Source organism: Labeo rohita, chromosome 17 (assembly GCF_022985175.1).
Source record: "Labeo rohita strain BAU-BD-2019 chromosome 17, IGBB_LRoh.1.0, whole genome shotgun sequence".
NCBI lineage: Eukaryota > Metazoa > Chordata > Actinopteri > Cypriniformes > Cyprinidae > Labeo > Labeo rohita.
The window spans coordinates 22,340,145-22,353,508 of record NC_066885.1 but is presented as its reverse complement, the minus strand read 5'-3'; the positions used below and the strand labels follow the sequence as shown (position 1 = coordinate 22,353,508).

At 34.5% G+C, this 13,364-nt stretch overlaps 1 protein-coding gene across 7 annotated transcripts in view; it reads right to left on the bottom strand.

Annotated features, from left to right (window-relative positions):
• Window positions 1-1,887, bottom strand: part of gphna (gephyrin a) — a 115,747-nt gene extending 113,860 nt beyond the window's left edge. For 5 of the 7 annotated variants that reach the window (XM_051133721.1, XM_051133723.1, XM_051133722.1 and 2 more), the window contains exon 1: window positions 1,585-1,887. In XM_051133721.1, the coding sequence (XP_050989678.1) occupies window positions 1,585-1,648 (64 nt within the window). In that variant the 5' untranslated portion in view covers window positions 1,649-1,887. The remainder of the gene's footprint in view (window positions 1-1,584) is intronic. The other 2 variants (XM_051133726.1, XM_051133727.1) reach the window with 1 other exon arrangement.
• Window positions 1,888-13,364: the final 11,477 nt, after the last annotated feature.

The window sequence follows — 13,364 nt, the reverse complement described above, 5'->3', positions numbered from 1 at the left end:
TTAAGTTGTAAATGTTTTTATGTAACTCTGCATATTATTTACGAGTGAAAAACAGTTCTCGAATCAATGAGTTAATAAGTCAGAATCGTAACTGGACACTTTTTTTCAGCCAAAATGTTGCTAATGTAACCGCACATTCATGCATGTTTATAAAACTGTCACATAATTAAGTTGTAAATGTTTTTATGTAACTCCGCATATTATTTACGAGTGAAAAACAGTTCTCGAATCAATTAGTTAATAGGTCAGAATAGCAAGTGGACCTTTTTTTTTCCTCCGAAATTTTGTGGAAATGTTACTAATGCGACCGCACATTCATGCATGTTTATAAAACTGTCACATAATTAAGTTGTAAATGTTTTTAAGTAACTCCGCATATTATTTACGAGTGAAAAACAGTTCTCGAATCAATGAGTTAATAGGTCAGAATCGCAAGTGGACCATTTTTTTCCTCTGAAATTTTGCCGAAATGTTGCTAATGTGACCGCACATTCATGCATGTTTATAAAACTGTCACATAATTAAGTTTAAAGGTATTTATGGAACTCTTTATATTGTTTACAAGCAAAAAAACTGATCAATGAGTTAATAAGTCAGAATCGCTCAGACAGACTCAGCCCGACTCATTAACCGATTTTTTCAGTCCGACTGGTGAACCGATCAATTAATCGGACTCATAAACGAACTAGTTCCATCCTCCAATCGTGAACAGATTCATTATAAAGATCTGACTGAAAAGAACGATTCGTTCACGAATCGGACATCGCTATTCATCACTCATTCCCCCCTGTTCCCGAGGGGAAGCTACGGCAGCGATATTTAACAGGAAGGCGGCTGCTTCATTCCCGTTTTTAGCCAAAATTGGGGTGGCGATCAATGAAGACGATTCAAACGCATGCACGAGAATACCACTTAATCGCATGCACAGTGACAGCCATTATCGGTAACCCTTAAAGTCGTGTTTAATGTGCATTCCTGAGTGTATCAATCAATTGCATGAGACGCTGTATGTATTTATACATCACCGTGCATGTGTACAAATACAGCCTCAAAGCAAACCCGAAGCTGAGATGCTGCTGTGCAGAAATCCATGAGGAAAAAAAAACACTGCGTGACCAACTCCAAATACCAACTCGTATCCACATAACAGCACTATTCAACAACCACACATGTTAACATGAGCACAAACAGACATATGGCAGCGATCGGAGGGTTCATTCACAGATATAAGAGGGTTTTCCAACGATCTGCTCTATGTTATTTGGATGTCTTGCGTACAAGCTATGAATAATTCATCACACAAACTGTTGTCTTGACACTGAGCTGTGCTGCATGACAGACCAAAGGCAGATCTCACAGAGCCGGATACATTATCGCATAGATGTATAAAAGAATACTAGAATATATAGATAAATAAACGCACAGCTTTTGCAAATGAGTCGAGGAACGCGAGCGATAGATGGGCAGAACTCGCTCAGATAGGAATCACCACCGGCACGACAGACAACAGCGGGCAACAGCATGAACGGACAGACCGGCATGAGCGACGAGGCGTAAAAGGAGCTAGTGTCATTTCGTATTTACCTGTCAATATTCCAACTCGGATTTGGTGGTCGTGGTTGGTTAAAATCATCCCGTCCGACGCCATGTTTAGCAGCGCTCTCGCCCGCACTGACAAGCCTGAGCAGAGCCGAGAGACGAGCGCATCGAACTCGGGGGGAGGAGTCAGGCGAGAGCAGCCGAACTCTGACCACAACACTGGAGATTTGGCAAGGTTGGTGATAGTGTTGGTGGGCACTAATTTACTGTTTACTCGCTAATTTCTAAATGTACAAGAAATGACAGGGCTGTGATACAATACAACAAGTGTTTTCCTCTTTCATGGATGTGCAGTGGAGTGTAATCGGTGATTATACATTTTGTTTCAATGCAAAGCTGTGATATTAACATATAACATTATGCATTTATCGTTTAACATTATGCATTTATTTATTTATTTCATATGTTTGTAAATGTATATTGTATATGCTCCTGTTTCATCCTCTATCATCCCCCACATTTTATTTTAAACATTTGGTAACAGTTTACAAGTTTCACTGGTATCACGTTACATTAAGGTGTCATTTGTTAACATTAGTTAATGTATTAACTAACATGAACGAACAGTGAATCATCTTTGTTAATGTTAGTTAATAAAAATACATTTGTTCATTGTTAGTTCATGTTAACTAATTGTTAACCATTAACTAATGAACCTTATTGTAAAAAGTTACCATTTCATTTGTTAAAAAATTAGTTGACTAAATTAATTAATGAACTATTAATACATCTGTAGCATTTATTAAGTTTAACTGTTAATTTTTACATTTAGGGCTGCATTTCAAAAATTAGAAGTAGAATCTGTCAATTTTAGTAAATGCAACGTGAACAAATAATGGATAATTGTATTTTTTATTAAATAATATTAACGGTTAATAAATGCTGTAAAATATATTGCTAACAGTTAGTTCATATTAACTAATGCATGTTAACATATGCAATTTGTTAAGTGTTGCCAAATATTTTTTATTTGGTAACACTTTACAGTAAGGTGTCATATGTTTACATTAGTTAATGTATTAACTAGCATGAACGAACAATGAATCATCTTTGTTAATGTTAGTTAATAAAAATACATTTGTTCATTGTTAGTTCATGTTAACTAATTGTTAACCATTAAGTAATGAACCTTATTGTAAAAAGTTACCATTTCATTTGTTAGTTAACTAAATTAATTAATGAACTATTAATACATCTGTAGCATTTATTAAGTTTAACTGTTAATTTTTACATTTAGGGCTGCATTTCAAAAATTAGAAGTAGAATCTGTCAATTTTAGTAAATGCAACGTGAACAAATAATGGATAATTGTATTTTTTATTAAATAATATTAACGGTTAATAAATGCTGTAAAATATATTGCTCACAGTTAGTTCATATTAACTAATGCATGTTAACATATGCAATTTGTTAAGTGTTGCCAAATATTTTTTATTTGGTAACACTTTACAGTAAAGTGTCATATGTTTACATTAGTTAATGTATTAACTAACATGAACGAACAGTGAATCATCTTTGTTAATGTTAGTTAATAAAAATGCATTTGCTCATTGTTAGTTCATGTTAACTAATTGTTAACCATTAACTAATGAACCTTATTGTAAAAAGTTACCATTTCATTTGTTAAAAAATTAGTTGACTAAATTAATTAATGAACTATTAATACATCTGTAGCATTTATTAAGTTTAACTGAATTTTTACATTTAGGGCTGCATTTCAAAAATTAGAAGTAGAATCTGTCAATTTTAGTAAATGCAACGTGAACAAATAATGGATAATTGTATTTTTTATTAAATAATATTAACAGTTAATAAATGCTGTAAAATATATTGCTCAGAGTTAGTTCATATTAACTAATGCATGTTAACATATGCAATTTGTTAAGTGTTGCCAAATATTTTTTATTTGGTAACACTTTACAGTAAGGTGTCATATGTTTACATTAGTTAATGTATTAACTAACATGAACGAACAATGAATCATCTTTGTTAATGTTAGTTAATAAAAATACATTTGTTCATTGTTAGTTCATGTTAACTAATTGTTAACCATTAAGTAATGAACCTTATTGTAAAAAGTTACCATTTCATTTGTTAAAAAATTAGTTAACTAAATTAATTTAATTTAGCATTACTACATCAGTAATTGTATTATTTTTATGAAAATATCCGATCATTTCGGTAGATAAGACCCTTCTTCTTCATCTGGGATAATTTACAACCGCATCTGGGATCGTTTGAAGCCGCATTTAAACTGCATTTTGGAAGTTCAAAATCAGGGCACCATATCAGTCCATTATATGGAGAAAAATCCTAAAATGTTTTCCTCAAAAAATATAATTTCTTTATGATTGAAGAAAGAAAGACATGAACATTTTGGATGACAAGGGGGTGAGTACATTATCTGTAAATTGTTGTTCTGGAAGTGGACTTCTCCTTTAACTAACATGCCAAACAATGAACATTTATTACAGAATGTATTAATCTTTGTTAATGTTTGTTAATAAAAATATAGTTGTTCATTGTTTGTTCATGTTAATTCACAGTGCATTAAGTAATATTAACAAACTAGTATGGAGTACCACAAGGCTCAGTACTAGGGCCGTTACTCTTTACGCTTTACATGCTACCCTTGGGTGATATCATCAGGAAATATGGTGTTAGCTTTCACTGCTATGCTGATGATACCCAGCTCTATATTTCTTCGCGGCCTGGCGAAACGTACCAATTTGAAAAACTAATGGATTGTGTAGTTGAGTTAAAAAACTGACAAGCCTGAGCAGAGCCGAGAGACGAGCGCATCGAACTCGGGGGGAGGAGTCAGGCGAGAGCAGCCGAACTCTGACCACAACACTGGAGATTTGGCAAGGTTGGTGATAGTGTTGGTGGGCACTAATTTACTGTTTACTCGCTAATTTCTAAATGTACAAGAAATGACAGGGCTGTGATACAATACAACAAGTGTTTTCCTCTTTCATGGATGTGCAGTGGAGTGTAATCGGTGATTATACATTTTGTTTCAATGCAAAGCTGTGATATTAACATATAACATTATGCATTTATCGTTTAACATTATGCATTTATTTATTTATTTCATATGTTTGTAAATGTATATTGTATATGCTCCTGTTTCATCCTCTATCATCCCCCACATTTTATTTTAAACATTTGGTAACAGTTTACAAGTTTCACTGGTATCACGTTACATTAAGGTGTCATTTGTTTTATTTGGTAACACTTTACAGTAAGGTGTCATATGTTTACATTAGTTAATGTATTAACTAACATGAACGAACAATGAATCATCTTTGTTAATGTTAGTTAATAAAAATACATTTGTTCATTGTTAGTTCATGTTAACTAATTGTTAACCATTAAGTAATGAACCTTATTGTAAAAAGTTACCATTTCATTTGTTAAAAAATTAGTTAACTAAATTAATTTAATTTAGCATTACTACATCAGTAATTGTATTATTTTTATGAAAATATCCGATCATTTCGGTAGATAAGACCCTTCTTCTTCATCTGGGATAATTTACAACCGCATCTGGGATCGTTTGAAGCCGCATTTAAACTGCATTTTGGAAGTTCAAAATCAGGGCACCATATCAGTCCATTATATGGAGAAAAATCCTAAAATGTTTTCCTCAAAAAATATAATTTCTTTATGATTGAAGAAAGAAAGACATGAACATTTTGGATGACAAGGGGTGAGTACATTATCTGTAAATTGTTGTTCTGGAAGTGGACTTCTCCTTTAACTAACATGCCAAACAATGAACATTTATTACAGAATGTATTAATCTTTGTTAATGTTTGTTAATAAAAATATAGTTGTTCATTGTTTGTTCATGTTAATTCACAGTGCATTAAGTAATATTAACAAACTAGTATGGAGTACCACAAGGCTCAGTACTAGGGCCGTTACTCTTTACGCTTTACATGCTACCCTTGGGTGATATCATCAGGAAATATGGTGTTAGCTTTCACTGCTATGCTGATGATACCCAGCTCTATATTTCTTCGCGGCCTGGCGAAACGTACCAATTTGAAAAACTAATGGATTGTGTAGTTGAGTTAAAAAACTGACAAGCCTGAGCAGAGCCGAGAGACGAGCGCATCGAACTCGGGGGGAGGAGTCAGGCGAGAGCAGCCGAACTCTGACCACAACACTGGAGATTTGGCAAGGTTGGTGATAGTGTTGGTGGGCACTAATTTACTGTTTACTCGCTAATTTCTAAATGTACAAGAAATGACAGGGCTGTGATACAATACAACAAGTGTTTTCCTCTTTCATGGATGTGCAGTGGAGTGTAATCGGTGATTATACATTTTGTTTCAATGCAAAGCTGTGATATTAACATATAACATTATGCATTTATCGTTTAACATTATGCATTTATTTATTTATTTCATATGTTTGTAAATGTATATTGTATATGCTCCTGTTTCATCCTCTATCATCCCCCACATTTTATTTTAAACATTTGGTAACAGTTTACAAGTTTCACTGGTATCACGTTACATTAAGGTGTCATTTGTTTTATTTGGTAACACTTTACAGTAAGGTGTCATATGTTTACATTAGTTAATGTATTAACTAACATGAACGAACAATGAATCATCTTTGTTAATGTTAGTTAATAAAAATACATTTGTTCATTGTTAGTTCATGTTAACTAATTGTTAACCATTAAGTAATGAACCTTATTGTAAAAAGTTACCATTTCATTTGTTAAAAAATTAGTTAACTAAATTAATTTAATTTAGCATTACTACATCAGTAATTGTATTATTTTTATGAAAATATCCGATCATTTCGGTAGATAAGACCCTTCTTCTTCATCTGGGATAATTTACAACCGCATCTGGGATCGTTTGAAGCCGCATTTAAACTGCATTTTGGAAGTTCAAAATCAGGGCACCATATCAGTCCATTATATGGAGAAAAATCCTAAAATGTTTTCCTCAAAAATATAATTTCTTTATGATTGAAGAAAGAAAGACATGAACATTTTGGATGACAAGGGGGTGAGTACATTATCTGTAAATTGTTGTTCTGGAAGTGGACTTCTCCTTTAACTAACATGCCAAACAATGAACATTTATTACAGAATGTATTAATCTTTGTTAATGTTTGTTAATAAAAATATAGTTGTTCATTGTTTGTTCATGTTAATTCACAGTGCATTAAGTAATATTAACAAACTAGTATGGAGTACCACAAGGCTCAGTACTAGGGCCGTTACTCTTTACGCTTTACATGCTACCCTTGGGTGATATCATCAGGAAATATGGTGTTAGCTTTCACTGCTATGCTGATGATACCCAGCTCTATATTTCTTCGCGGCCTGGCGAAACGTACCAATTTGAAAAACTAATGGATTGTGTAGTTGAGTTAAAAAATTGGATGACAAGTAATTTCTTACTGCTAAATTCTGAAAAAACAGAGGTGTTAGTTATTGGGCCTAAAACCTCAGCGTGTAATAACCTAAAACACTGTCTAATACTTGATGGCTGTTCTGTCAATTCTTCGTCATCAGTTAGGAACCTAGGTGTGCTATTTGATGGTAATCTTTCCTTTGAAAACCACATCTCTAGTATTTGCAAAACTGCATTTTTCCATCTCAAAAATATATCTAAACTACGACCTATGCTATCAATGTCAAATGCTGAAACATTAATTCATGCGTTTATGACCTCACGGTTAGATTATTGTAATGCTTTATTGGGTGGTTGTTCTGCTCGCTTAATAAACAAACTCCAGCTGGTCCAAAATGCAGCAGCTAGAGTTCTTACTAGAACCAAAAAGTATGATCATATTAGCCCGGTTCTGTCTACACTGCACTGGCTCCCTATTAAACATCGTATAGATTTTAAAATCTTGCTAATTACTTATAAAGCCCTGAATGGTTTAGCTCCCCAGTACCTGAGTGAGCTCTTATCGCATTATAGTCCCTCACGTCCGCTGCGTTCTCAAAACTCTGGCAATTTGATAATACAGAGAATATCAAAATCAACCGCGGGCGGCAGATCTTTTTCTTATTTAGCACCCAAACTCTGGAACAATCTACCCTACAATGTTCGGGACGCAGACACACTCTGTCAGTTTAAATCTAGATTAAAGACCCATCTCTTTAACCTTGCTTACACATAACAAATCCACATTCTTATAATTCAAATCCGTTAAAGGATTGTTAGGCTGCACTAATTAGGTCAACCGGAACCGGGAACACTTCCCATAACACCCGATGTACTCGGTGCATCGTCAGAAGAATGGCATCTACGCTAATATTAGTCTGTTTCTCTCTTATTCCGAGGTCACATTAACCACCAGATCCAGTCCGTATCCAGATCAGATGGTCACTGCAGTCCCCCGGATCCAGTCCGAACCCAGCCCAGACGGTGGATCAGCACCTAGAGACGACCTCTACAGCCCTGAATGTCAGCGGAGTCCACATCAACTAGATGAGCCCCAGAGACGGATCCACATTAAAGACCACATCACCTAGACGGCTGTCGGCACAAGACCACGGGAACTTTGGCCAGAGGAGAACTGGCCCCCCCGACTGAGCCTGGTTTCTCCCAAGGTTTTTTTTCTCCATTTGTCACCGATGGAGTTTTGGTTCCTTGCCGCTGTCGCCTCTGGCTTGCTTAGTTGGGGACACTTTCTCTTAACACAATATTGCATTTTATTTTATTGTTTTTGATTAACTACCTTTACCTATAATGTGAGTGTTTAATGTTGCCTTTGGCATTGTTGATGTACTGTTTCCTATTTAATACTGTACAGCCGCCTTGTCACAATTCTGTATTGTTAAAGGCGGTATATAAATAAAGGTGACTTGACTTGACTTGACTTGACAAACACAACTTGTGATTGTAATAATGCATTATTAAATGTTGAAATTAACTAAGATTAGTAAATTCTGCAGATATTGTTCAATTAGTTCATGTTAACTGATGTAGTAATGTTAACTATTGAACCTTATTGTAAAGTGTTACCTTTAATTCTAACTGAACATATAGGAATAATAAAATTATTACAGAATGTATAGTTTGAATATAGTTTGAATATATTTCAAACTACTTTAGTTTAAACATTGTTTGAATGTTTATTATTCTTGTTATTAACCTTATTTATTACACTTATTTAACAATAATACTGTATTTGACAAAATGTAATAGCCTGAGATATTAAACCTGTGTTTCATGGGGGGAAATGATTTGTATAATGAGAATGATTTATTAATATACATTTTTTTGGGTGCATTTTGCATGGGCTCACATGTGGAGAAAAGCACTATTACCTGTCTTCTGCTTGTCATTTCATACATTTAGTTCGTTTGAGCTTGAAGGGGAAATATAAGTATCTCGACAATATGTAAGGTGCAAAGATTTACAATAAAGGACTCAATTTTTCTGTGGCCTTTGGCATTTGAAAGTTTCAGTAATAGCTCACATATTTCACCATGAGTCTTCCGTTTAGCCCATTAATTTAGGAACATGAATATATCACAGGCATATTCAGCATTATTGCAAATGGTCAAAGAAAAGTCAAGGTAAAATGTAGATTTTAGTAGTATAACATTACATGATTATATGTTACAGTATTTTTTGGTGAGTTTCTTGCAACCAGCTGCCAGTTTTTACTGTAAATTTAGCAGGTTTTTTGTGAATTGTTAACCCCTAAATTCACAAACCCCCTCTCAAAAAAAGCTTGGAAGCTTAGAATTAAAAACTGACCGTTTCGCTTCCACTGCAAGTACAGAAAAAGAAGAGATGAGTGAAAATGAATTTTAATGGTAATATTACTTCACAGCTGTTGTTGATTGTGCTTGAGCCTGGAATATTCCTTTAAGGGTTGATGTTTAGAGATGATTTTATTGGAGTGTCAGTGCGGGACGGATACAGGGGAGTTGGTACCTGTATCAGAAATTAATTACACACTTTATTGCATCACAGAATCACAAGCTTAGATCTGGCACTAAGGTGCACAGCTCCGGTAGAAGCACTTCAGCTTTATTAACATGTGCACAAGAGCATTATGGGAAATACCAGTGAAGGCTATGGGGATGCTTGGGTCTTGTCCATTAATAGACATGAATGTTTGCTATGGTGTTATTAAGTAACCATTTTGTGCTGTTGCAAGGATCATTGAGAGATTTTGAGCCAAGCACAGCTAAATGTAGATCAGCGCTCACCATGTAAACCTGTACAGGATGTCAGACTTTACTTGAGTTGAGTGAAAAGTCAGCACGTCAGCACAGGCCTCCTAGGAGGACAACAGCTCTCTGCAGGTCATTATTTAAGCATTCTTAATTGGCAACAAGCTCAAGCCAACAAAATGAGCGGCTGTTTTCTGCTGGCAGAGCACAAAAATACCCAGCATAGAAATCACAATCTATCCTTACATCTCTAAAATATATAAATGAAATGCAAACACTACTGGCTGGAGGGGCTGGCACGCTCCCAAATGAGTCGCGCTCAGTAGCATTCTGTGGTGAAAATGACACATGAACATTTTTGGAATTAAAAATCTGTCTTTTTTGTCTTCTAGTTGCTAATTCAGAGCTAGCAGTATTTTCATATGCTAAAAAAACAATTCAATGATATTTTCACACTTTTTGCATAATCTGACAGTTACAGCTCAACTGGAAATTACACTTAATTAAAACAAATAAAAATAAAAGTAATTTAAATGAAAACAAAATAATAAAATAAAATCTGTGTACAGGTGATACTTACCTTCATGTATTTATACATAACATGTCCCATATTTTACTTCAAGCTCTTCAATAGAAATGTATTTATACACTGACCAAAATTATAAACGCAACACTTTTGTTTTTGCCCCCATTTTTCATGAGCTGCACTCAAACGTCTAAGACTTTTTCTAAGTATACAAAAGGCCTATTTCTCTCAAATATTGTTCATAAATCTGTCTAAATCTGTGTTAGTGAGCACTTCTCCTTTGCCGAGATAATCCATCCACCTCGCAGGTGTGCCATATCAAGGTCCGAAAACCAGTCAGTATCTGGTATGACCACCATTTGCCTCACGCAGTGCAACACATCTCCTTCACATAGAGTTGATCAGGTTGTTGATTGTGGCCTGTGGAATGTTGGTCCACTCCTCTTCAATGTCTGTGTGAAGTTGCTGGATACTGGCAGGAACTGGAACACCCTGTCGTATATGCCGATCCAGAGCATCCCAAACATGCACAACGAGTGACATGTCCGGTGAGTATGCTGACTATGCAAGAACTGGGATGTTTTCATCTTCCAGGAATTGTGTACAGATCCTTGCAACATGAGGCCGTGCCCCACTGCCACCATGGGCCACTCGATCCACAACGTTGACATCAGCAAACCGCTCACCCATATGACGCCATACACGCTGTCTGCCATCTGCCCTGTACACTGAAAACCGGGATTCATCCGTGAAGAGAACACCTCTCCAAAGTGCTGGACACCATCGAATGTGAGCATTTGCCCACTCAGGTCGGTTACGACAACGAACTGCAGTCAGGTTGAGACCTCGATGAGGATGATGAGCATGCAGATGAGCTTCCCTGAGACGCTTTCTGGCAGTTTGTGCTGAAATTCTTTGGTTATGCAAACCATTAAAAAGATTGTTGCAGCAGCTGTCCAGGTGGCTGGTCTCAAATGATCTTGGAGGTGAAGATGCTGGATGTGGAGGTCCTGGGCTGGTGTGGTTACACGTGGTCTGCGTTTGTGAGGCCGGTTAGATGTACTGCCAAATTCTCTGAAACGTCTTTGGAGACAGCTTATGGTAGAGAAATGAACATTCAATTCACGGGCAACAGCTCTGGTGGACATTCCTGCAGTCAGCATGCTAATTGCACGCTCCCTCAAAACTTGCGACATCTGTGGCATTGTGCTGTGTGATAAAACTGCACATTTTAGAGTGGCATTTTATTGTGGCCAGCCTAAGGCACACCTGTGCAATAATCATGCTGTCTAATCAGCATCTTGATATGCCACACCTGTGAGGTGGATGGATTATCTCAGCAAAGGAGAAGTGCTCACTAACACAGATTTAGACAGATTTGTGAACAATATTTGAGAGAAATAGGCCTTTTGTGTACATAGAAAAAGTCTTAGATCTTTGAGTTCAGCTCATGAAAAATGGGGGCAAAAACAAAAGTGTTGTGTTTATAATTTTGGTCAGTGTATATAAAATTGTTTTGCATGCAGGGATATTGCAGTGAACTAGAAGTAATACTGAAACTATACAAACATTTTTACTGCTCAAAATAAAATACATGTTAACTGAAATAAAACAAAATAAATATATATTTTAGCTGCCAAGACAATATTTTTTTAGTTTAATTTAGTTTAACTTGATGTACTAAAATAACTAAAACTAAGTTAAAAAATAAAATTGAAAATATTTTGAAATATGAATACAAATATTATAGTATCTCAGTTATAGAAATATAACATTACTGTGGAGGAAATAATTTTCACACAATAAATGTTGGAATGTTATTTGTTTATTTTACTTTTTATTAACTAGTGTAAGAATGTAATAATTATGTATAATTTTCATTGTTCAAGATAGGACGTCTGGGACAAGTAAAGTATAGAACAATATAAATTTATAGATAAAAAGCATTTAAAAACAGCAAAAGTAATTGATGAAATTAGGGTAAAAAGCTTTCTAGAAACTTTTAATATGTAATTAAAAAAAGAAAATACTTACTTTATAATAAATTAAATTCAACTCTGGGATGTTAAAAAAAAATTAAATATCTTACCTTATAATAAATTAAAATTAGGATCAACTCTGGGATGTTAAAAAAAAGAGAAAAGGTCTCTTTCTTTACAATAAATTAAAATAAAAATAAACTCTGGGATGTTGAAAAAAATTAAATCTCTTACCTTATAATAAAAAAAATAAAAAAATTAATCTCTTTTTTATAATTAATTAAAAAAAATCAACTCTGGGATGTTGAAAAAAGAATAAATCTCATCTCTTACTTTCTAATAAATTAAAATAAAAATCACCTTGGGTATTAAAAAAAATAATCTCTTTCTTTATAATTAAAATAAAAATAAACTCTGGGATGTTGAAAAAAAAGTGTTATGATTGTTTTAAATCTCTGTCTTTATAATAAATTAACCAAAAATAAATAAATAAATAAATAAATAAATAAATAAATAAACTCTGGGATGCTAAAAAAAAAGTTAAATCTCGTACCTTATAATCAATTAAAATAAAAATCAACTCTGGAATGTTGAAAAAAAAGATTGCATCTCTTATTTTATAATTAATTAAAATAAAAATCAACTCTGGGATGTTAAAAAAAAGATTAAATCTCTTACTTTATAATGAATTGAAATAAAAATCAACTCTGGAAAAAGTGGCTCTGACATCAACATTGGCGTTTTAGTTCAAGTAGAAGCCAGAGAAGTGCAGAATAATTATAATTTGACAGATTTTACTCTATAGCTATTACTCCATAACTCTCTGACAGTATCTTTCAGTGTCTATGCATGACCCTCCTCGGCTTTCATGAATGTGTGTGTATTGCAATAACACAGGAAGGCCTCTCACTAGAGCTGACATGAACATTTCCTGCTGTTGGCACTCTGTGAGGAAAGCCTTAGCACTCTTAGAGATGAGACTGCTCTCCAATTCACACATACTGTATGCAGACAGAATTTTAACCAACCTGAATTCCAAGTAGGCACTAGCCTGTGAACCTAAGACTGCTCCGCTCGTCCGTTCGCTCAC